We start from the raw sequence: 26,413 nt of genomic DNA, 5'->3' as shown, positions 1-26,413 counted from the left end.
TTGGAGCAAACGCTCTCCCAACATAAAATAGCTCATACCCGGACCCTTTTGAAGAGTAGATTTTTAAGAATGTGCATTTGAAGTAGTTCATTAAATCACAACAGGTATGTCTGTCGCTCTTTTACACCGTCTTTTGCCTGAACGTAGTCATTGGCATGTCTTCGTTCCGTTTTCAGTTTTTCCACACATCTCTGATTTAGTATTCAGTAGTCTAATTAAACATTCCCGAATGGAAAATCTTTCTGTGTGGTCACATTATTGTGTTATGCTCGCACCAGTCCATCATTTGAAACTTGGAAAGTGCAGTAATTTGGCTGGGAGCGTTGTTTTCGAGTCAGCGCAGTGGGCACATGCTTTTCTCGTGGCTCTCAAGAGGCCTGGCGTTGTGTCTCCCCGCGTCCCGCTTCATCAAACATCAAACGTAGGATGCAGAAAGAGCCATGCTCTGTATGTCCTCCTGCGTAGTACTTGAAAGAGCAGCCATTAAAATGGAGCTAATTAACTGCAGCGTATTTCAGTCCACCATTTCAACCCATGCAGCTCTGGGAGGTGTGAAATGGAGGCACACACCTTTTGCTGAGGTACCGGTGAGCGCTGCGGGCCACCTGCATGGAGCAGGCCGGGGCTAGCAGAAAACTTCCTGCTGATTCAGCTCGTGCAGGCAGCATCGACTTTTCGAGAGGCAGAAGAGCAGTAGACACTGGCAGTGATGCAAGCACACAGGTCAGGAGAAATCTAACACGACTGCCCTGCTTGCTGAAGGGCAAGAGCAATCAACACACACGAAAATGCAGACCACCTGGTTCTTTGTGTATCCAGGGGAGAAAAGTTCACTGTTCTGTATATTAGACCATGCTGGTCAGTGCACAGTGCATTTTTATGATGTGTTAAATATGATTGAACATTCGTTTGGTTTATGAACGCCCAAGAACATGTTGTTCACCGAGCCTGTTGTGGGTGCCTCATTTATCATGCGTCATGTTTCATAAAAGGTTAACGTGGCTGCAAGTTAAAACAGCAAACATGGCTGTGCTGAGGCATCACTCCTTAAATGGAGGATTTGCTGTTTTAATTTGCCTCCCCCATTTCTTGGGCCTTTGACGCTAGTGCTGCTTTCACGGCATGGTATTAGTTATTTAAACAGTGTTAAGCGAATCATCTAATTATTATTTCTTATCTCTGGCCACCACTGAGAATCAGCCAACCACACCCGGAGATGGAGGAACAGTCACGCAACCAGATATCCAGATGCTGTTTTTTTATTGTTTTTTAAATGAACCTCAGCGAACTAATCAAATGCAAACAGCACACTTCTGAGCAAGGCAGTTTCTTTCTCTTTTTTTTTTATTCTTCAATTGATACTGAGTGATAGTTCAAAACCAATTGTCTTTCTTCAGCATTACGGCAGTGTTCTAGTTTCTTTTATCACACTTTCCACTCTCAAAGGAGACCAGGCCATATTTCATGCAGCCAGGCCTAATCAATACACATGATTTATTTATTGTTATTGTTTCTGCTCTAATGCTATTGATCCATATTCCCATTTTAAAAGCAGTAGATCCAGTGCACAAGTACACAGATATTGGTCTCTGTTGATCGGTTGAAAGCCTGCGTTTCTGCGTATCCTCTCGCGTGTAGTCATGTATGCAAGGGTGTCCTGCTGAGTTTGACCCACATAGTGATGCCACACAGAAGTCTGATTGCTCCTCTGTCTAAGCCCTTAGCACTTTGTCTTGCTTTTGGATTGTAGTTGTATTGCACAAGGCCTAGTTGTCTTTTCTCTGGCTCATGCGCCAGTGGCACCCCACCCAGCTATTTTTGGCTTGCTTTTTTTTTCTGCCAGAGTGGTTAAAAGGGAAAAGTGTGAGCAGCGCTGAGTTCCCCAGGAGCACATGCTCAGGCAGGTTGGCTGAACTTCTTAACAAAATTCCTCTCATGCCATAGTAACCTTCCAGCTTCACTCTCCAAGCACCAGGCCCGAGAGCCCAGGCCCACTGGTTTCGCAATTGTGCGTGTCAGTGTGTATATGGGTGATTTCTTGGGACACAGAGCTGCCTAGTCAGTGTGCTACATTTGGTCCGAGCCTCAGAAACACTGTGGACTCAGTGTGGGGGGTTCAAATGTGGCTCCAGGTTGCACAAGCGGTTTGAAGCACTGTTGCTCCTCTCCTGTACACTGCTGCTGTATGCATTTCTCTTCACATTCAGCCACAATGAGTAAACACGCAAGAACTTTCAAGTATTCTCAAGCATCAAGTATTTTCAAATGAGTTTTATTTAAAAATAAAAGAGCTTATCGTTTGTGCTTTCTTATCAGTCTATTTAAAACGCACACTCACTTATCAAGGCATTAAGGTTCAATTTCTCTGTCTGGCTTGTCGTTATAGCAGATCTGGAGATGTCAGACTCTTTCGGAGCAGCGGGAACAGATGCCCAGCAGAACCTGCAGTCCTTCTGGCCCAGGGTCATGGAGGAGATCAGGAACCTCACTGTGGTACGGCATTCTCGTATAGCTTTATGATCTCTTTACTTAAATGGGTGAAAACGCGAGTATACCCAAGACCCGCTCTGAATGAATATAAGAAGCAGGTTGTGATAATAGAGGCTCGAAAGGGACAGAACAGCCAGACATTGTGAGTCACAGTTTTTCTACGGGAAATAAAAAATTATGTGATTATTGTAGGTGTAAAATGCTTTTAAGCGTGCACATTCGAGTAAATAAAGTCATAGTGAATGCTGGTTTATAAATGTGAAGAGAAAAAATGGTGTGCCATCAGACAGGAACTGGAGGTACGTCTGTTTATTTATACTTGAGACACACAAAGGATTGTCTGGTTTGTGAGTCTACAATAGAAAGAAAATATGAAATAAGACAAAATTGCTATAATCCTACAGCATGTAATTTACATTCTTATTTTGTTACATATAATCACATAATAATTGGGTACATTACGGCATCTGGAAGCTGTAATGATCTAATCACGTCCAAAAATATATATTAAAAGAGTTGCAATAAATATGAAGCTTTTGGTACCTGAATTGGAGTAATTAATGAAAGACTACACATAAGAATATACATAGAAGTGTGAATAAACAACGTGAACAAAATGCAATAACGACAAACCTTTTATATTAAATATATTGTGCTCAGGTGGAATGTTTTAGACATAGGAGTCGTTTGACCCACATGTATAGCGTGTAAATCAGTATTTATACCACGTGTGCATATCTGTGGATGTTTACTTTGATATCTGTGGAATAGGATTAAATGTAAATGATGCTGGTGTGACACACTCCCGCTCTGTTTCAGAAGGATTTTCGCATGCAGGAGCTTCCACTTGCTCGCATCAAGAAAATCATGAAGTTGGATGAGGATGTGAAGGTAAGAGTGACGGGATCAGTCATCGAGCTTGAACCTTTCTGTCACGTTCACTCACCTAAAGCCGTGTCCTTTTCATACCCTGTCTTCCACTATTCTCCTGGAATAAGAGTGTGAGACACACAGAGAAAAATCTTTGATTCTTTCATTTCTACTTAAATCTGGCGGCCATCTTGTCTCATTTGACCTGTCCTGTTGCACAGTGGAGTGCGCAGTATGTGGCATGAGCGTTACACTGTTTGTATTTAAAACTAGACCTGTGTGGGTAGCATGCATTCGTTTAGAGTGGTGTTCTCACGCTTAAAATAAACTGGAGCTTAGAGTGGGAAGAAGGTTAAACTAGAACAGAAAGCCAAGGCAATTAAGAGCTCAGCGTCACTGACATGAGAAAAGACCTTGGGACACACTGTGGTTCAGCCTTATTTGTGTGTGTGTGTAAAACCTGCGCTGCCCTTTTACTCTGACCATGAGAATTTGTGTATGTGTGCTTGTGCCTGCTCACCATTTAACCCGCTGTAGATGATCAGTGCTGAGGCTCCAGTGCTGTTTGCCAAAGCAGCTCAGATCTTCATCACTGAGCTCACTCTGAGAGCCTGGATTCACACCGAGGACAACAAACGGCGCACGCTACAGGTGAGCCGCTAACCTTTAACTTCTTTTCTCTGATCCTACCATCACCTGTTGGATTTTGATTATTGCTAAGTCAGGGCTCATCATAGATTTGAACACTGACCCTGAGTTGTGGCCACATGGGGGGGGGGGGGGGGGATCACTCGCTTCCCATACCCATACTTTTAACCTTATATGAGCTAGTCAGACCTGTTACACAATCCTTCTGCTTCTTCATATGTAAATACATGGGTACATCTCTATCTATCACAGATGTGTTTCTGGGTCTTTAATATTTCTTTTATATAAATTATTTCTTTAATATATTGATACCCTTTTGCATTAGAGCCGGTAGAGTTTTGTGTTTGATTGAACCTGTAACATCAAGCACACCATCACTGAGTATGTAAATTTTGCCATGTATTGACTCCTGTTGCTAAGGCGGTGTGTTTGCTGCACTGCCCTTTGTGAAGGCCTCGCGTCAGTCAGGTTAACCCTGACGACGCTTATCATGAGAACAACTGCGAGGATCTGACCCTTAGCCACCAAACATTAATCACAAGGCTAAAAATAGCTGCTGATGTGAGGGGTGACAATGGGGAGGTGGTCTTGGCAGCCAGTATCCTGTGGAAAGTACCACATGGATAAGCTGTGGGGGTGGTCTGTTACAGCCTTGAAGCTGAAAAGGCTTCAGATTATTACTAGTCACGCTGTGCCAAATCTAGCCTGAAATATGTTCCTGTGGCAAAAATAGCATTAGTGTACTATATATATAATGTGTGTGTGCACATATATAAAACTAGTTATATTTTTGTTTAATTTCTTCAAAAATAAATTAGCATTGGAAAACAGGGGAAATGGAACATTCGGTGCAAATAGGTCCAATCAACTTGTTGCTCCATTGTTTAACCATGTAGTCAGTATACGTGTGAGATCTCAGAAAAGTGTATTGATGTAATTAATACTATTATATCATGTTATAAACCTTATACACTTTTATGTTGACTCTTATTTTTCATTTAGAACTAGTAAATGATGCTATCCTGTCACATATTGCGAAGCTACCTTGATCAGATTTTATAATGTATTTATTTCACTCTCACCCCCCCCCCCCCCCTTTTTTTTAAAACTTTATCAGAGGAATGACATAGCCATGGCAATCACCAAGTTTGACCAGTTTGACTTCCTCATTGACATTGTCCCAAGAGATGACCTTAAGCCACCCAAACGACAGGTAAGAACCCAGGAAAAGTGTTTTTATTGAAGTTAAAGAAGTAAAAACCTCAGAGAAACCGAGTGACTACCTGCGTGATCGTGGGGAAGAGGATCTCTATGCAACACCTCTGCTGGGGGCTTGGAGGTGCTGTAAACATCCTTGACTGGAAGCTGGGGGTAAGGCCAGTGAAGGCTTTCAGTCGGATGTTTGCAGCGTCCTGCTTCCACTGAACGTCCACTCCATCACCACGATAAATATTAAATCGCCACACTGACATCCACACCCTGCTTTCAGAGTGTCTCAGACCCCTCGACATGTTTCTCCGGGAGACTTCTCCTCTGTGGCAGCACTAACGCAGCACTCGGGCCACAGCTTGCTATTGTATCTCTGATTAGCATGGCTGATGTTATCAGACAGTTCCTGGTGCTGCTGTCATGTTTGTGTGTGAGCAGGTGTGTAAACATCCTACACTCTCAGCTGTGACATTACAAAGCTGGGAGAGGGGTGTTTACGCTCTTTCTCACAAATTATTCTACACTTTATCATTTAAAAAATGGCACCTCTTTAAATAACCTGGCACTGTCTTTTGGTTTGTATTAATAGTAATACTTAGTAATAAGTCTTTTGTATGTTTGGTTGCATTTTGCACAGCTCTGTGAAGGGAAGTGTTAGTGATCACTAGCTGGTGGTGATGGGTAAAACGGTGCAGGACAGGGTTGTGAGAGAGTGATTTTCCTTTTTCATGGTTTACTGAATGATTTAATTGCCAGCTATAGGTATAAAAATTGGCTAACAAAATGACCATAAATCCACTGAGTGTCTCAGCAGTTGGTTTCAGAGTCTGAGACATAACATTAGTTATGACTAGACATACATAATGTTTTTAGCAACATTAGTTTCTATTACTGAAAAATGTTACATTCAGGGTGTCACATCTTTTCACCTTTTTATATAACTTTTTAAATTTATATATAACCTTTAATAGGCTGACGTATCTCGGATACAAAAAAAATACGCTTTAAAAACAGAGTCCAAGGTCATACTCGATAAAAACTAAAATTGGCAATTCTTAGCCCAATCTTTAGCAAGAGAACACTGAGCATTTTTATTTATCACCTTTAAAAATAACAATTTAATTAATTATTTTTTCAACTTAACTAGGTTCTAGAGGGTATTTTTGATGTAGTTCTGGTGACACATAGGTATGTGCGTAAGTTGGGCTATAAGGGACACAAAATCACCACAACTAGTGGATTCCTCCTCCTATCAATGACATTTCCACACATGTGTGATCCCATTGACCTTGCTTGAAGGTTAGCGATGTCAAGGAGTCATAATGTTTCCCACACGAGATGACGTTCCCACTGACGTTGTGGCACATTCGAAAGTCATTTTTAAAAGCTAGTAGTAAATCCAAAAATGAGGAGAAAATGTGTTCTTGTGTTTTTCCAGGTACAAATTCCATTTAATCAGAGACCGTGTCACTGGATATCATGGCAGTTTATGCAGGGACAGTTACAGTACATCATCATATCACACAAGCCTAGTGCAGCTCTTGTCAGTTCACAGCATGAAATCTCGCATTACTCTACCTAGCCCTTTCCTATTAGTTATTTATTCGAGGTCAGCCTCTAGTATTACAGTGTTAAAATAATTTATGGAGATGTAACCTAGTGATAGTCTTTATCCTATATATATATGTGTGTGTGTGTGTGTGTGTGTGTGTGTGTGTGTAGGAGGAAGTGCGTCAGTCGGTTACCTCGACAGAGCCAGTGCAGTACTACTTCACGCTGGCTCAGCAGCCTGGTGCTGTACAGGTGCAGGGGCAACAGCAAGGCCAGCAGGTGGCTACACCCACCACCGCCACCACCCTCCAGCCAGGCCAAATCATTATCGCCCAGCCACAGCAGGGCCAGGTAACAAACACACACACACACACACACCATTATAACCTTTCCCTACCTGTATACACACTCAACAATAACCTTAGCCTTATCAGAAACAAAATAGAGTCATGTTTGCACTGGGTTCCCATTTTTGTTTCAACAAAGATGACATGAGATAGCATTTGAACTCTTTTTGTTACACGTGCATGTGAGCAGGTGGAGTGGAAAACCTTTAGGACGTCGCTACGTGTTCGTGTTGCAGTGGCACTTCACGTTTGCCTTTGTCTATCCTATATCTCAGACATACAAGTACCTGAAACTTTACCGTACTAGTAGGGTACACTCACACACACACACACGGCCCACATTTGAGCTGAGTCCACTTTGATTACTTGATCCACACTTGAAAAGTGGATGCCGAGCGGTGTCATTCACACTTTCCTATCAAGTGAGAAGAGCAGAACCCAGTCACCCTCTCATCCGCCCCAGTGTAACATCAGTCCAGTCTCAGAATGTGAACTCGGTGCCCCTTCTCCTGTCGCTTTCTCTCTTTATTCTCTTTAGTCTTATACACTTTCTCTTTGGCACTGTATCTGAGTCTCGCTCTCTCTCTCTCTCTCTCTCACACACACACACACACACACACGCACTCACTCTCATTCTTTCTCCCTTCCCCATTCTCACTTACACACTGTTTTTTTTCCCCCGCCTCCAACACTTTGCTGATCCTTTTCACATCTTTTAGTCTCCTGTTCTCTTTCAGTCCATGTCATTAACCTAATTCAGTTCTATTCACTCACTACTTATCTTCCTCGCTGTCCCTGTTTGTATGAACTTTCACCTTGCGCCCTCTTGATCTCCTTCTCTTTATTCAGCGTCTTTTCTACACACTTTCTCTCACACTCTGCTTTCTTTCTCAGTGCTGGACCTTATTCTCTGTGTAAGGATCATTGCTGTTTTAGCATGCCTGCTATTTGCTGAGTGGGCAGAGATCTGAACAGTGCTTTCACACTCACCTTCTTGGGACGGCCAAGAACAAGCAGGAGAGCAGAACAGGGAGGGACATAAAAGGGTGGAATCGCAGGTGGTGGTCAGATGAATGCACAGGGAATAAGCAATGGGGAAAAGAACCCTGTTGTTGGTAGAAGACGTCGTTTATACTTGGATAATCGCTGGGACCATATTGTTTATGCATGTCGCTTAATAGGCCACTCCATACTCACTCTCAAGTATCTGTTAACGGGTGAAGATCCTCCTTTATGCTCATTGTGCGAAAGTCCAATATCTCTGAGGAATATTTAAAGGACTGTGACTCCTCTATGACTTTTCCTTTAATTAATTCGATTGATTCATATGAAAAGACATTTAATGAAGTGAGGCCAGATTTAATTTTAGAATTTTATCGAAGATAAACTTTAAAGACTTTTTTAACTTCATCTTTTGCTACATTTTAACCTGTTTCCTGCCATGAAAATAGCCATGGTAGCTGGCATGGCATTAAATTACAAAGAAACAAATGAACAGCAACTCAACTTCTGACTTCTAAAAATGAACCAAAGTGGTAGAGCAGATCCTCTGTTTCAGCTTATCCAGTCACATGCATTTTTGTAAATTATTAAGCTGAAGGCGGTTCATAAGACCAGAGACTAGCTACAGGACTAGAGCCATGAGATCAGAACGAGGAGTGTGTTCAGTCTTTCATAGATCTGGTCTGATTAGCAAACTGATATCATGGCTTTTAAAAAGTTTTAAGTAAAAGTCGATAATGAAAACAAAATGCTTGAAGCCAAATGGACAAACGCATGTTTTTTTTTTGTTTGTTTGTTTTTTTTTCTTTCTTTATGAGACTCATGATGTTTGGACGACGTTAACTGGGTGCAGTTCTAACGATAATCTGTCAGGGTTTCAATTAATGTCTGAAATAAACATCATAAATAAAAGGAAGTATAGAAAATTCAGTCACAGCAGTTTCTGTGAACTGCCTATGGTCTGTTGTGGCTTTGACCCTGAGAATGGAGAGAGAGAGAGATACCATGCTTTGTTCTGTGCTACTGCTTTTTTTTTTTTTTTCTCCTCCCCATGCCTTGCTCGCTCTCACTACAATTGAGACAAGTGCGCCACTTTAATTAAAATAGCTGTTTTTTTTGGCCATTATTCATCAGCTTACGAATGACATTTAATTATTTTTTCATGTTCTGCCCAATGTCAGCTGTGCTTTAATTTTTTTTCCCGTTCCTGCTACTTATGCTCTGCGTCACTTACCATTTGCTTTGCATGTGCTTATTGCTTGATCAAGCTTTTCTGCCTCACTCCATCTCTCTTCCTCTTGCCATGTGTTCATCCTCAGGTGTTGCAGGGGACCACCATGCAGCAGCTACAGCAGGTGCAGGTAGCTCAATCACAGGCTACCCCTATCACGGTAAACTATTCAGACCCCAAACTGTACCTTATACACTGCCCTCCACTAATATTGGCACCCTTTGTAAATATGAGCAAAAAAGGCTGTGAAAAATTGTCTATTGTTTAACCTTTTGATCTTTTGTTCAGAAAATTCACAAATATACTCTGCTCTCATGATCTCAGACAACTGCAAACACAAGGATCACAGCTGGAGAATTGCAGAAGTTAGTTGCGTGTTGGAGTCAGAAAGTGCGAAGTCACCTGCTTTACCACAAGTTTTTTGGAAGGGTTTCAAGAAAAAAGTCTCTACTCTCATCCAAAAACAAACTCGAGCATCTTCAGTTTGTCAGACACTACTGGACCTTCAAACGGGATCGGGTTCTATGGTCAGATGAAACCAAAATAGAGCTTTTCGGCAATAAACACCAGAGGTGGTTTTGGTGCACACAGAGAAGCTGAGTTTACATGGACAACAATAATCCACTCTTAACCCATTTAAGACCATACTTTGATTAAGAAACTAGCATGTAAACAGCAATTTTTACTTACCTTAATCTAATTAAGGTCATACTCGAATTAAGCTCTAATCGAATTAAGACAGGTGGAGTACTCCTGTTTTGTCGCATTATGGACAAGTATTACAGACATGTAAACACCTTAATCACTTTATGAACGTTGTGTGAGAGTTTTCACCGCATTTTGCAACAGGACACGATCACACACGGCAGTTTTACGTTTTACGGCGAACAAGAGAGTTCGGCTGCGTCCCAAACCGCGTACTTACCTACTATAGGCCTGTAGTGGGGAAAAATACATGCATCTCGGCTACTATATAGACGGTAAGTACGTGGTTTGAGACGCAGCCCACGGCTTCAAGCAGTTGTCTATTAGCACGTACAGCATGACAAATAATTAACTGCACTTGAAGCATTCGTAAAAAAAAATGGATAAAAAGACCCAAAACTGTATACAGTACCATAACGAAGACGAACTGTATGTTGATACGTGAAATTCTGGAGGGACGTCAGACGGCGTGGCGCGGTGACGTAATGACGTGTGCCGTTCATCTAATTATGTTCTAAAACATGTAAAACGGGAACATGACAGGAGTATTCTAAAAGCGACTCATGTATACACCATAATCACATTATTATCTTACTCAGAGTAAGGTCAATAATTAGATTACTGCTGTCCATGTAAACGTAGTCAGAGGTAGCCATATGGAAAAGTACCTCATGTCCACGGTTAAATATGGTGGTGGCTCTTTAATGTTTTGGGGCTGTTTTTTTTTTCTGCCAGAGGACCTGGACATTTTGTTAGGATACATGGCATTATGGACTCTCAAATATCAGCAGATATTAAAAGAAAACCTGACTGCCTCTGACGCCAGAAAGCTTTAAACGGGCCGTGGTTGGATCTTCCAGCAGAACAATGATCCAAAACATGCATCAAAATCAACACAAAAATGGTTTACTGACCACAAAATCAAGGTCCTGCCATGGCCATCCCAGTCCCCTGACCTGAAACCCATAGAAAACCTGTGTACCATGCACTGAAGAGGAGAGTCCACCAGTGTGGACCTCGAAATTTTAAGGATCTGAAGAGCTTATGTAAGGAATGGTCTCAGATCACTTGCCATGTATTCTCCAACCTCACCAGGCATTATAGCATGATTATTATGGCAAAGGGAGATTGCACAAAGTATTGACTAAAAGGGTACCAATATTTGTTGCACACATATTTAACAAATATTTTGTTGATAAACCTGTGTTGTTTGTAATTGTTTAATGTCCATGAGAGCAGAGTATTTTTGTGATTTTTATTTATTTATTTATTTATTTTTCAACAGAAGGTTCAACGATAAAGAGAAATTTTCACAGCCTTCTTTGCTTATATATACCAAGGGTGCCAATATTAGTGGAGGCACTGTAAGTCCCTAATATAGCACCTGATTTTAACTGAGGGTCATGCCTTAGTTAGGATTCCTTATTAAATTGTATAAAACTCTGTAACTTATTATCTGCGATCTTAGAGAAGCACTGATCTGATACTGTGTATTGGTATCAGGCTGATATTAACCTGCTGGTTTGGTCTCAGATTGGATTTGATGCATTTTCCAACGCTGTATCCTGGCGTATTTCATGGCAGTGATTTGTCTGATCGGTATCACCTAATATTGTATCACAAATGGAAATTTGGGTTTGTAGATCACCACTAATATAATCTTTATATCATGTGTATTTTGTTAAAAGGCTCCATAATATCACATCAGTGTAAACCAAAGAATTTTTCCCCACTGTAAATACCTGTGTCCATAATTCATCTCCTCTTCAACTGATTGAGGTCATGACAGGCAGATGATGCCAGGCTGCTGAATAAATTGCTCTTGTGTATTGGGTGTCCTTCCCTGAAGACTTGGCTGATCGCCTTTCATGGTTAGGTGATTTACAGCCCAGGTTTCTCTGCTTCTTGCAAGAGGTCAGAGGTCACAGACTTACCCCACTCCTCTTTCTTATTGCTTGGATCAATTTCTTGTGGTTCTCAGAAGGCTGTCCAGAACATGGGGTGATGTGAGGTGTGTTGTAAGCTTTAGTATCAGTGCTGCAACTAGAAAACCACCAGGCAGGAATAGGGTGCTCTTGCACATGGCAAAGCTTCATTTGCTCAGACCCTTATCACTTCTCACTGCCCCGCTTCTTTCTTCTCGCTCCGTTTTATAGAGTGCTCCAGTGACCATGCAGGTGGGCGAGGGCCAGCAGGTGCAGATAGTGCAGGCAGCTGCACAAGGCCAGGCTCAGGCCCAGGCAGCGCAACCAGCCGGTCAGACCATGCAGGTCATGCAGCAGATCATCACCAACACAGGAGAGATTCAGCAGATCCCTGTAAGAGCTGCACCAGCATGTTTATCACATTGATCGTATGTTATAATAGTGACTGTAAACACTTTGCCATCCAAATACCGACTCATAAAATTCACATCTGCAAAAAGGTTAGGAGCAGAAATGTGAAATTATTTTGTGAACTTCTATTATGTGAATATTCTGTAGAGAGCAAAAAAAACCCCCAAAAAACAAGCAGACAATGTAATTATAGGATGCCAATCAGTCATTATGAGACTGAGATACACTTACATGTCACACTGTTTTCATTACTATTAATTACTTCTTTTGTTTGAATCATTATGCAATTTTTTCACCTCAGTCAAATGTTTCTTAGATAATCAGGCATGTTATTTACCTGCAGCCCAATAATCCGCTAATTATCCCGTTAATGCTTACTTTTCCAGCCTATTGTTGCCCCGTCCCAAAATTTTTGAGACGTATTGCGACCATCAAATTCAAAATTACCTTAATTTATTTCCTTAGAATAGTACATTTCCTCAGTTTAAACATTTAAAATGTTTTCTATGTTCTATTGTGAATAACATGAGTTTATGAAATCATTGCATTCTGTTTTTATTTACATGTTAGTGTCCCAACTTTTTTGTAATTGGGGTTGTATGTGGCCCATGTGTATTGGTCTAGAATTCTAGACGGACCAGGTGTATTGGTCTAGAATTCTAGACGGCCAATGTGTATTGGTCTCGAAGCTAACAAAGTCATGATGGGGGTTATTGAAGGTAATTGAGTATGCTCACTGTCTCCTCCTTGTGGTGGTGGTCCCACAGGTGCAGCTGAACACCGGAGGCCTGCAGTACATCCGTCTGGCTCAGCCAGTTTCAGGAGCACAAGTCGTTCAAGGACAAATACAGACACTCACAACCAGCACTCAGCAGGTACAACACAAGAACGCCACTAATGTAATGATCTGCCTATGGAACCCTGGTAGTATCTATCACAGTAGCTGCTGTTTTATCATTTATGTTGCTTCATTTAAAAAAAAAAAAAAGTTTTGTAATTTGTGCTGATACTTGAACAGGACAGACCATTTTGCAGTGTCATTTTCATTTGGATGCCTTTCACGCAGAACAGGGACATGATGTGCATTTTGCTCTGTTGGCAGGTATCACAGACAGAAGTGCAGCAAGGGCAACAGCAGTTCAACCAGTTCACTGATGGTCAGGTAAGAGTCAGTCGCACGGGTCTACTAACTCACCCTCGTCCATGATATACGTAGCATTTCTGCATTTATTTTTATTTGCTAATCCCTAGCAAGTCAGTATGTTCGGTTGCATCCGGTTTCTCTTTGTTTACATTTCTTCACTTTTGAATTTTTTACACCTATTTAATTTATTTAATTATATTTTAAGTAGTACTTATTTCTAGTAATAGGCACAAGTAGTGGCAAGCACACCCAAATAAAGATAAGCATGCTAGTCTTAGTGAGAATCGCGAATACTCTCACTTGGTGACACTTGTGTCTACCAATTATTTACCAGTTTACCCATGTTCTAAAACGCCATTTCTTGTGGACTGAAGTCACAGTAGGTACTGTTTCAAAGTGTAGGGGTACAGACAGCAAATGCCCAGTCCTCCTTTTAATTTAGCTTAGAACTTGCAAGACCCAGAAGTCCATGGTTGGAAGATCTAAAAGACCTCGCATTATTACAAGGAGACAGCAATACAGAAAAATATCCAGGAGCTTCTCTGTTTAATGCTTGGTACGTCCGCACTGGAAAAAAGAGAAAATGATTAAATAAATCCTAAAATTCACTGGTATGCTATGAAGGGAGGTGGGGTCAAAATTTATGCCACCTGAACTACCAGCAATTCCCTAGAGATAACAGTCTATAACCGTGTCATCAGAATAAATCTGAAATAAGCCGTTAAAATGCTGAATTCAAACCACCGTGGGAAGCATATTGAGTGAAAATGAAATGAGACCAAAAATGGATCCCTGATGCAGTCAGTAGGTAAGAGAGGGCACCTTATCCCCAACAGAAACAGAGAATATGCTTTCAGATAAATGAGGAACAATTAAGAGCAATCTGCAAAATACCGACCCACTGAGTCTATTCATCATAATGATCAATTGGATCAAAGGCTGCAGTAGGTTCCAGCAATATCAGAAAAGCATGCGTTAAAATGTCATTTAATGTTATTACGTGTTATGGTTTGTTTGCAAAATCCATACTGTAATTTTTTCCCCCCAAAGATGTTTGCTTTGAATACACGTGCTACGACTGAACATCAGCAACTCTCTTTAAAATCTTATTTCATAGAAAAATGTATATGTGATTTAATAAAATGATTGCTCCTAGTTGGATCAAGTTCAGGTTTTTCAAGACGAGGCTGAACACATGCTAACATAAAGTAGACGTAACGAATTTATGAGCTGAAGTTAAATATTAATTTACAGTAGGCTGTAGATATGGACCAGCAGTACAAACCGGAAACTGAAGTACCCGGATGAAACCCCCAGAGCACGGGGAGAGCATGCAAACCTGACTGTAAAATACTGCAATTGCGACTGCAGTGAATGCTGCACCAGCAGGTACTCTATCAGTGGGCTAAGGTTATTATTTGGGCACAAGGAGAGATTAGGATTAAACCAACTGTCCTGCTAGTGGCATAGCCAGGAATCATCATGTTGTTATTTAAGAGATGATCTACAGTCAAACAGTCTTGCTATATTAATAACAGTAATAGGCACAGGAAATAAAATACCTTTGACGTTCCACTGAAAATGATTAAAATGACATGCTAATAGGAAGAAAAGCTTTTACTTTGGAAAAACCAGATCTATGCTTCTTTTTCTGTAGTAAACCTCCAGAACTTTATTGCCCGTCACCTTGATATCCCTATGCTCATAGTGTCGCTAGCAGCTTTCAAACTGAAATGGTAAAAAAATTCATGATCCTGATTCTCACCATAGCCGCTTAAAGCTAATAATATGTGATTGAACAAACTAAGGGTGTGTTCATTTGATGTCTGGGGTGGTTAAAAATGGAGAAGTCATAATGATTACTTTGTTAACCTTTTATGAACATCATTATAGTGCAATTACGGCACAAAACACTCTTATTTGACAGATATATAACTTGCACTGTCTTTCCCACTCACATCTGTAGTTCCTACTTGCATACAGTACTTCATTTGTGCACTTTTGTTTGTATGCTATAATTACACTGTTTATTATAGCGATGCATCATGTATCTGTCGCTTTATATATCCTCCGGTCTCTTTTCTCCTCTCTCTCGGCCCTGCAGCAGTTGTATCAGATCCAGCAGGTGACGATGCCAGCGGGTCAGGAGCTAACTCAGCCTATGTTCATCCAGTCAACGAGTCAGACAGCTGATGGCCAGGTCAGCACACAGGTCAGCGCTGACTGATGCGCCTCACTTCCTCTCTGACGCCCAGGCACTGACTGCGCCGTAACCACACTGCTCCAGACCAGCTCAACCAGAGGGATCCCTACCACACCACTATCAATACCCACACACGGTGCCATTTTGTTTACCATCCACAGCCATATGCAATGCCAACATGGCCGTCTGCTCTAACTGCACTTAGCCTTAGAGCTTTTGCTCATTTCTGACTGCAGTTTTAAAGAACTATACAGATGATCACACTGTGGCAGAAATGTATTTTGCTTTTGCCACAGCCAGGGCCATCCTGGCTAGTTTAGTTCACTCTCCTCCCACCACAGTGTCTGGTAACACATGTTCATCCATGACACTAACCAACATTTTCCTGTCTTCAGCCAAACAACACATTATTCCAAATGTATTTTCTTTATGGTTACAAAGCAGCCAGTCAGCAAATCCGCAGTTTTTCCAGACCCGGAAGAATGTGGGAACAATGTGTTCAAATCGAAGCTGATGTGGTTATATGATCATATAACTCAACCTATCTAATCCAAATGTTGTGGAGCTTATTAGATACTTGTCCCCAAATGATCCCTGTTGATCTGATCTCAGTACAGAGACTCCAAATGTCCCAGTCTTCCCTGCAGTGTACTTAGAGCATGTATTGGTGACGGTGGTCTGATCGATGTGTGAAGACTCCTCTGCCTTGTCTAAGGCCTTGGAGAGTCCTGCCTCTGAGCTTTGTGTGGTTCTGAATAAAAACTTCTGTCCTGGCTCGAGTTCCTGTTAAGCCCTGATTTGTTCATCATGTCGTCTTGTGTACAATTCAAAACTTAAGCCATAATCTACACATCTTGTACATGTTGATCTCTGTAGTTTGTATGATAACTCTGAAATTCACTTTTAATCGTATTAGTTTGATTTTATTAGTTTCTTGTATAGGTCTGTAATTTGATAATGTGATCTTGTTGAAAGGGCTTCTTACTGTTGGGTTTTCTCCATGCAAAGTGTGTGTGTGTGTGTGCGTGTGTATGCATGGTTGGGTGGGTTGGTAAAGGGTGTATGAGTGTAATGGTTTGTGTACCCTTTGTGTTTGATATTGTGCATTAAATCCCTCTTTGGATCAGACATAAAATAATTTTTTCCTCATTCTCCTTCTCTCTGAGTTCTGAATTCACATTTTAACATTCGTGGTATCAAATTGTTGGGTCTTTAACTGTCAAGTAATTACAATTTTCAGCATGGTATGATTATAGTATAATCTATAGGTACATTTGCCTTTTTAAAAAAAAAAAAAAAAAGGACTGGCTTGTGAGAAAATAAAACCAAAGACTGCACTGTAGTAAAAGTGAATGCTACAGAATGGATTTAGTTCCTCTCATAAACGTTTCACTTTCTCTCCTGCAGCTTAAAATGAGAATACTGTGTTTAGAGGTTCATGCTGTTTGTCTATTTAATGCAGGTTGTATTTCTCTTTGTACGCCACATGGTGGTGCAGTTGCCTTGTATTTATATTCCTTGTATTTATATTCCTTGTATTTTCTTAGCACGATCATATTACTACAGAAAACTGTTCTGGCTTGGAGCTGTACCTCAGCTTAGCTTTGAGGTCTGCTTTTCTTGTTCAGTGTGTAAAGAGTTGATCCACTGAAGCACGAGTAAAACGGCTGAGCTTTCAGACGGCATTCCTTCAGCGATTTAAATCCAAAAAGGAGCACCAGATTATGACGGACTGAAATATAAACGTGACACCTTATTATAATTCAGTACATTAGAATCTCCAAGCCTTTGAGCGCACTCATAAATGACTTGTTATTGTTCTGCTCTCTAGGGGCTGTTTATGATGTGGCATTTTTAAGCTTACAACAGTCTTCAGTTGTAGCAGGATTTACAGTAAATATGTTTGTGATCACCGTGAGCTTGAAAAACTATATTCTCTCTCTATATTACACATGCCTCATATTGACCTGTTTAAACAGCATCATGTGAGGAATTAAACAGAATGGGACATGTTATAGTAAAATGATCAAAGATGGGGTGGTGTGCTATCCTGAATTCGAACAGCATGTCACCAAAATATTCTTTATTTTGTATTAATGAAGCACAAGTTAGACCTTTTAACCATTTTATTGACATGTAACGCGGACCGTAGTTCCTGTTATCACTTTGGTTATAACAGCTGTGAACAGTTGTTCACTCATCAGCCTTTCGTTTTCCTCCCGAAGTTAACGCGGGGTTTATTTGTGGGGGAAAAACACAGCTTGCTTCTGAGAGGTCTGATAATGCAGAAGTCCTGAACACTGTCACATGGCAGAAAACTCACAAACCATTCACACTTCTCCTACTTCTTCCATAAAATGGTAAATAAATGTCTCACAACAGGAACCTTCACCATATCGATCATTATAGGTTTTAAATAAATTGATTTAAATTAGGCTTATAACTTTGTAAGTTGTTACTATGGAACTATTGAGTTTCGGCTAGAACTACTGTCAAGAGTCGAGCTGTTATAGAAAATTATCTAAATGATTATATATAACAGACAGATATAGCTATATCTGTGTGTGTGTATATATATATATATATATATATATATATATATATATATATATATATATATATACACACATATACACACACACACACTATATGTGTGTAGCTATATCTGTCTGTTATATATAATCATTTAGATAACAGACAGATATAGCTACACACATATAGTGTGTGTGTGTGTGTATATGTGTATGTATATATATATATATATATATATATATATATATATAAGATAGATAGATAGATAGAGATACATACATGCACGCACACACATAGTTCCCTGTGTCTAATTCATCTTGAATTTGTCATTACTGATCTGTGTACTGAAAATTAAAAATAATAATAATTTAAAGTCAGCATCATTTGGATTTGGTGAGGTATAGCAGCCTGACACACTGAGTACTACATTAACGGGAAATATATAGCTAAATAATTTCAAGGCATAGTACTATCATTAGGCCTGACTCATAATGAAACAGAAACTGAATGACTGAGTCCATGAGGGTTATTGTTGAGCTTCTACTTTCACTGTGTGTCTCAATCCAGCCATGTTGAGTCAGTTGCCAGTTGTGTGCATGATGTATGCTTAGAAACGGCTTTTTATCGTCACGTGTTCTACACTGTCACACCCTGGCCTTCTGTGAAACGACACCGCTGTACCTAAGCAAATCTTATGTCAAGTTCTTTACAAACATGTGGTGTGATTATTATTTTCCAATAATAGCACGCCAAAAAGTGTTTTGTTCCTCCTCCATCAACTTGCAATGATTACAATTGTGAATATATTAATGAACATCATGCTTTTTAACCGTTTATAGTTTTAATGTTAGCAGTTAGTCAATAAACCTGTGATTTTGAATGTCAGTCTGAACTATTGTCAGAGCTGCCGTTACAGAAAATTAATCAACACCTTCTGACCAATCAGATGAGAGAATTCAACAGCACTCTGGTATATCAACCACACAGCTGATTATTTTCCTACAACAGCACCTCCTGTTGCATTTTATTATGGAAAATGGGAAATATGAACATTAATCAAATAAAATACATGGTCCATTATACTTCTTTAAAAATACATTGGAATTCTACACAGAAGAGATTTCATTTCAAACATTATACTGAATTCTTGATTGCAAAGGAGTGTTCCAGCTGTTGTAGAATGGGTGTAGGGTTTTCACCCTGATTTTGTAGATAGACATGTAAAAGAACTGTGTAGAATAATCAGATCCACATTTATTGTATGGCAAAGCAAAATGCACCTGCATTTGGCTTGATCTAATACTTACGTTCATCAGTGATTTCTAACAGTAAGATTAATAATCTATAATCATACCTACAGAGAAACTGTTTAAAAAAAAATTCTAAATCACACTAAAAAACGTGATGTATGATATTTTTCATGTGTGAAAACTGGTTCTTGCGCCGAAGACCATGTCCAAACCTGCATACTGCCATACTGCACAGTATGTGAAAATAGCATGTCATCTATAGATATTTCAACTTAGTAAGCTAGTATGTAGTATGCTAGTATGCAGAAGTGCAGTGTACTGTATTCTAGGGGTGTAACACAACTGTCAACTGCAACTGTGAAATGCAACTGTCTGAATCGGTATCTGTTTAGTGCTCCAAACATCTGCATCTGTGTCTATTTAGTGCTCCAAACATCTGCATCTGTGTCTATTTAGTGCTCCAAACATCTGCATCTGTATCTGTTTAGTGCTCCAAACATCTGCATCTGTACCTGTTTAGTGCTCCAAACATCTGTATCTGTTTAGTGCTCCAAACATCTGTATCTGAATCTGTTTAGTGCTCCAAATGTCTGTATCTGGACCTGTTTAGTGCTCCAAACGTCTGTATCTGTTTAGTGCTCCAAACATCTATATCTGGACCTGTTTAGTGCTCCAAACATCTGAATCTGTATCTGTTTAGGGCTCCAAACATCTGCATCTGTTTAGTATGCCAAACATCTGTATCTAGACCTGTTTAGTGCTCCAAACATCTGTATCTGGACCTGTTTAGTGCTCCAAACATCTGCATCTGTATCTGTTTAGGGCTCCAAACATCTGCATCTGTTTAGTATGCCAAACATCTGTATCTAGACCTGTTTAGTGCTCCAAACATCTGTATCTGGACCTGTTTAGTGCTCCAAACATCTGTATCTGGACCTGTTTAGTGCTCCAAACATCTGTATCTGGACCTGTTTAGTGCTCCAAACATCTGTATCTGTTTAGTGCTCCAAACATCTGTATCTGTTTAGTGCTCCAAACATCTATATCTGGACCTGTTTAGTGCTCCAAACATCTGTATCTGTATCTGTTTAGTGCTCCAAACATCTGTATCTGGAATGTAACCATAAATTGGCTTGGCCTAAAAGGAAAAGATTTTTGTTATATATAGGCTACATTTTAAATAATTAAAAAATTGTTTGGAGATCCCAGCAGTGATATGCTTTCCTGTGCACAGCAAGTAGCTTACAAGGAGCAGTGGCTCAGTTAGAAAGAGATGGGGAACATTTTAAAAAGGGAGTGTTAAACTGAAAGTGCCATACAAAGCAAGCACAAGCACATTGCAGCACAAAGGGTTGAGCTGCCCTGGGAACACTCTGACTGATAACTCAGGGCAGAACAGAGCAAGCTTTCTTGCCACTGACTAAAGTAATAGATGTACTGTTGCACTCAATCCACACAGACTTGTGGACATGCATGGAGCATGGAAGATCCAGGCCAAGGGGAACCCCCCCTCCCCGCCCCACATCCTTTAACCAGCAGACAAATTAAACTAACAAACATTAAAACATCTGTTATAAAAAGTGGTTAAAAGTGGTTTTTATTCCTGATCTTGGCCTACCTGAAAAATATAGTGAGCATCTGTACTGATGCAAACTGGACACTATTGCTCTCACTATCCTTTTTCCAGTATGTTTCCATTTAGTTATTATAAATATGGACAGATGTTAATTCAGTGTAGTTATGCACTTGCTTGTGGAATCACTTAAATCAGCAATAGTCATGATTGTGAACTCGTTCACGCACCAGCAGTATTGCGTGTAGGTTTATCAGCAATGTCTCCGGCAATAACTATTTGATTTGTCTGTTGAATCACCGGTGCTAATTGTGCTGGTGATATATATTATATATTAGCTCGGGTTGGTCGACCAATGTGAAGACCAAGCGATTAGTTTTAGTGTGGTTTTGGCTCATCACTCACATCTCCATCCTGAACCTCTGTTTCTAAAATGTGTGTGGGGAGCCAACTAAACTCAAGTACGATCATGTATAAAGAAACCTATTATTTTCCTTAGCTCCCATTATTTTCTGACTTGCTAGTATGCCTAATGAAGATGCCAGTGATTTAAGGTGGCTGCGCTTAGCTTGTTGGTTGGTGAGGGAGGGATTCGATATACAAAAGGCCTTTTCAGATAAAAACAGGCTCTGGCATACATTCCCACCCACTGCTGCACTCACAAAGGCTCTCTTTTCACTCGTAGTTTGGAGACGTATATCCATCTAGCTTTATAGTAGGTGTGACTCTTTAGGCCTTTTCACACTGGCAAGCTCCTCTGAAATTATGGCTTCCTGTCAGATGAGTAATGTGTAAATTTATGGATTTGGAATAGTAAAAAAACACACAAAAATAGTAGCATGAAAATAGTCTTTTTGGGGGGAAAACTGGTCAGCATCTGAGTGACAGTTTGATCTTTCTTCTTCCTTAAGGACCACTGTATGAACACTTATCTCAGCATGAATCTGTGTGATTTATTTTCGTTTTTCCCAATAACAGCATCATGTGCTAAATAGGAACTAGGGTAAAGAGCAAACTGAGAGGATGAGAGATTTTAAAACGGCATTGGGGTCTGGGAAAGGCCTATGGTTTCCTGCGTGTCTAGGGAAGACAGGAGGCCCAATCACCACTGTGTTTGAAATTCTGTTAAATGTCCCACTGTGACTGTCTGATCTTGGATAGATCTTTCTGGGCGATGAGTGAATGTATACGCATGACTGTGTAAAGGCAAGGCCCATTATTGCTTATCCCTTTCGGTGCCTATGAGAAGGAAGGCGTCTGTTCAGAAGTCTTTATAAATGTGGTTAAGAAAAGGCTTTTATAGCTGAGTGGATGTTAGCGTAGGACGAGTGTTTCCTTTGCGTCCAGACAGTGACCTTTCCCGGCTGTTTAGTGCCATCAGAGCTCTAGGATGAGACAACTGACAACTCAAGTCTGACAACTATTGTAGTGCAGTCTTATTTGCAGTGTGTATTTTTGTACAAGTGACAGACAGCTAATTTTCTTTCATGAGTAACCAGCAAAGTCCTCTATCAGAAGAAACACAGGGACAACTGGCCGTGTTTGGGTGGCTTGATGAACATGACGAAGATTACTACTTAATGTAATACTTGTATATATGCTGTGGCTTGCATTTAGGTAGACTATCTTACATGTTTAAATGCCATAGCTGTGAATGCTCTTGACTAGTATGGACAGGAAATAAAACAGACTCTCAGACACTCTGTCTAAGGTTATATCCATGCCATTAATGCCATAAAGTAGCCTTAGGACTCCAATTTTGAAGACCAGTTTGCACTCCAGTCTCCATCATTAAACAGTTAATAACTTCAGTTTGATATGATAGATTTAAAGTTAAAACTATAATGGTGCTCATACACACTTAACTGTCAACACTTGAGCAAGGTCCTTAACCCTGTCTGCTCCAGGGGTGCCGTACCTTAGCTGACCCTGAGCTCTGACCCCAGCTTCCTAACATGCTGGGGTATGTGAAGAAAAGAATTTCACTGTGCTGTAATTAATGTATATGTGATCAATAAAGACTCATTATTATAATATCCAGTGTCACCTAGATGAGGTTTTTTCCTCTTGTCACCTCAGGGAGTTTTTCCTTGCCATTGTCATCTCTGACTTGCAAATTAGGGATCAATTTCACATTTATATCCAGATTTCTATAAACCTGCTTTGTGACAATGCTCATTGTTAAAAGCGCTATATAAATAAAATTGAATTGAATTGAAGTCTACAGTGGCTATTAGTATTTACATAAAATTACATAATTCTAATGCATGCTATTATCAGCGCAGCCTTGGTAAACAGTCTTCCCCTGTAGGAAGCGGTTTAAAAGATATTTACTGGTTAAAATTCCACCAGTTTGTTAAATGCCACAATAGTGGCTAGTTTTAGTACTCTGAAAATGTTTTGATTCACATTTCAATCAGACCATTTTTTATTAATTTTTTTCCCACAGAGAATTAGTATAGACCGTTTCATAACCCTGTTGTATTCACTGTATTCAGGCCACTGCAGTGAATATCCCTAGCACCTGCTCATGTAGGATAATCTCACTTTGGCATAAACAACATTGGATTTTTCACTCATAGTATCCACAGCTGGTCCAAGTTTATCTTGGAATTAATTTGGGGTCTCTGAATAATTAGCAGAATAATCCTATCCCACACTAATATCAGCTGAAAATATACACTGTGTTATTTTCATCAAAGAATATGCACTTTATTGTCCTGGAGCAGAATGATTCCTATGACCCAGGGGAAGTCCAGAAGAATGAGAATTATATAAAGCAAGAGGTCCCAATGCATTAACGTGTCAGAGTACCCAAAGTTCCTTCTGGTGCCCCTGTTCTGAAGCCAAACATTTCATATACATTTGGAACCCAACCTTAATTAAAATAACACCTTACCCATGGTCCATATGATCAACTTAATGATACTTAAACAATATGTCAACGCTTACAATTTAACTAAATAATACATTTACAATTTATGGACAACATTTTCTGATATTCTTATAGATTGTATCGAATATATCTTTATTTGTATAATTTGTATATTATTTATGTGAATATTTTCTCTACATCCTCCACCCTGTTGCACAGTGATGACTGGGAATTTATTAAAATATTTTACATGTAAAGACAATGTCAGTGGTTCACTGTGTCGCCAGTGAGTGTCTAGCACTTGTGATATTAGATTTCCAGCATCATTTATTTTTTGTAAAAGACGATAATTTAATAAATATTTCTAAAACCAGGAAAATTCCTCAGCTATTCAACCAGCTACATCACTGTAATTTGGAGCACTGTTTATCATTGCCCATGCTAATGTTTTCCACACTGTTATCCATGTTAATGGAACAGAGTAGACTGCCATGTTCCAGCATGTGATACTCATCAAAGGGATAACATTGTATAATGAAGTGAACAACACGTATTGATATGCCTGGCTTTCAACCTTTATTGAATGCATAAATTAACATACTCTTCAGAAGGTCGACATTTCTGCATTGTAAATTCTTTATTTTAATATTGTTAGATACTGGATTTTTGATTTCTATGAGCTGTAAGCCGTAATTATCAAGATTAAAACGGAAAAAAAGGCTTGAAATATTTAAGTTTATATGTAATGAATGTGGAATATATGAACGTTCCACTTTTTGAATTACATTATGGGAAAAAAACTAACTTTTCCTGATACAGTACTTTTTTGAGATGCCCCTGTATAACTGCAGAACAATAAGACCCCGAGCTTAATAAGGAATTGTTTTCCTTTTCTTGTTTTTACAATAAAATATTAAAACATTTCAATACTTTTCTTTCCACCCAACATTGTTTGTTGTCCTGTCTATTTAGCGTGCATTGTTCTGAGTATTTATTGCCCAGTGTATTTAGTGTATTCTATGCACTCATCTCACGCTGTCATGTATTTGCACTTTATGTGTATTCCTGTGTACTATGCTGCTGAAATACTGTGTGTCATGCCGTAGTCCTGAAGAAACAACATTTCATTCGAATGTATACAAGTTATATGTGAGAATTTCTAGAAGTTATGTTGTATGTAGGGCACACGGTGGCTTAGTGGTTAGCATGTTTGCCTCACACCTCCAGGCTCGGGGGTTCGATTCCCAGAGTGGCCCTGTGTGTGCGGACTTTGCACGTTCTCCCCATGCTGCGGGGGTTTCCTCTGGGTACTCCGGTTTCCTCCCCCAGTCCAAACACATGCATGGTAGGCTGATTGGCATGTCCAAAGTGTATGTGATGTGTATGTGCCCTGCGATGGATTGGCACCCTGTCCAGGGTGTACCCTGCCTTGTGCCCGATGCTCCCTGGGATAGGCTCCAGCTTCCCCCTGACCCTGAAAAGGATTAAGCAGTATAGAAGATGGATGGATGGATGTTGTATGTAAAAGAGTGATAGTTTACTGATAATGATCCTGGAATTGATGAAAGACAACAAAATGTGCCATTTTGTTACAGTGTGGAAATCATAACCCAGTATTAGTAAAGTTATTATATTTATTAAGTTTTTGTAGGGGGTGGCATGGCGGTGCAGCAGGAAGCATTGCCACGCCACAGCTTCAGCTCTACAGTTTCATCCTGAACTCAGGTTTCTGTGCATGTTCTCCCTGTGTCCATGTGGGTTTCTTTCCTCACACCTCCCAAAAACCTGCTGGTATAGGGACTGTCTATACTGAACTGTCCCTGGGTGTGAATGAGTGTGTGCAAGTGTATGTGCATGATGCCCTGCAATGCGCCCCTCCCATTCAGGGTGTATTCCTGCCTCACTGCCAGTGTTCTCTGGATTGGCTCTGGATCCACCACAACCATGACCAACATAAAATGGTTACGGGGGATGAATGAGTTTTTATAGCTGGCCTGACTGGTCACTTGAACTGAATGGGTTTCATAGAAATGTGAATAACTCTAAGACTATTTGGTCTAATGTCAAATTGGAACAAACGTGTTGGTGGAAAGCTCAGCAATAAAACCCCCCATGAATCCAATAAGTAGGCAGATATTATTGTAGACGTTTAAATAATGAGCCTAATATTGTAGCCTAATCATGTTCAGAGAGGGTCAGTGGGGTTTATTTTATAGTTAAAGGGCTCGCCAAAGGTTTGAGAAGCACTGCATTAGATAACAGAGAGATCTGTAGAGAAACGTAAACACGAGGATGGGCTGAGGGTACTGAACATCTCGCATTCCCCAGCGCAGCAGAAGTCTCTGAACATCTCCCTCGTGCTCAGGCTCACCTGCGCTTGTGGCTGCACGCGGAGGAGGACTCAGTGCGCAGACTCTGTAGCGCTCATCCGGCACTCACGTGCGTGG

General features: G+C 40.2%; 1 protein-coding gene across 13 annotated transcripts in view; it reads left to right on the top strand.

Annotated features, from left to right (window-relative positions):
* Window positions 1–16,885, top strand: part of nfyc (nuclear transcription factor Y, gamma) — a 30,062-nt gene extending 13,177 nt beyond the window's left edge. For 3 of the 13 annotated variants that reach the window (XM_017454670.3, XM_053675236.1, XM_017454671.3), the window contains 10 exons: window positions 2,387–2,493; window positions 3,310–3,381; window positions 3,898–4,011; window positions 5,126–5,221; window positions 6,940–7,119; window positions 9,437–9,508; window positions 12,210–12,371; window positions 13,157–13,264; window positions 13,492–13,551; window positions 15,638–16,885. In XM_017454670.3, the coding sequence (XP_017310159.1) occupies window positions 2,398–2,493; window positions 3,310–3,381; window positions 3,898–4,011; window positions 5,126–5,221; window positions 6,940–7,119; window positions 9,437–9,508; window positions 12,210–12,371; window positions 13,157–13,264; window positions 13,492–13,551; window positions 15,638–15,760 (1,083 nt within the window). In that variant the 5' untranslated portion in view covers window positions 2,387–2,397 and the 3' untranslated portion in view covers window positions 15,761–16,885. The remainder of the gene's footprint in view (window positions 1–2,386; window positions 2,494–3,309; window positions 3,382–3,897; window positions 4,012–5,125; window positions 5,222–6,939; window positions 7,120–9,436; window positions 9,509–12,209; window positions 12,372–13,156; window positions 13,265–13,491; window positions 13,552–15,637) is intronic. The other 10 variants (XM_047150399.2, XM_047150400.2, XM_017454669.3 and 7 more) reach the window with 5 other exon arrangements.
* The last annotated feature ends 9,528 nt before the right edge of the window (window positions 16,886–26,413 follow it).

This window comes from Ictalurus punctatus, chromosome 24, assembly GCF_001660625.3.
Source record: "Ictalurus punctatus breed USDA103 chromosome 24, Coco_2.0, whole genome shotgun sequence".
Lineage (NCBI taxonomy): Eukaryota > Metazoa > Chordata > Actinopteri > Siluriformes > Ictaluridae > Ictalurus > Ictalurus punctatus.
This window is presented reverse-complemented; position numbering and strand designations above follow the sequence as displayed.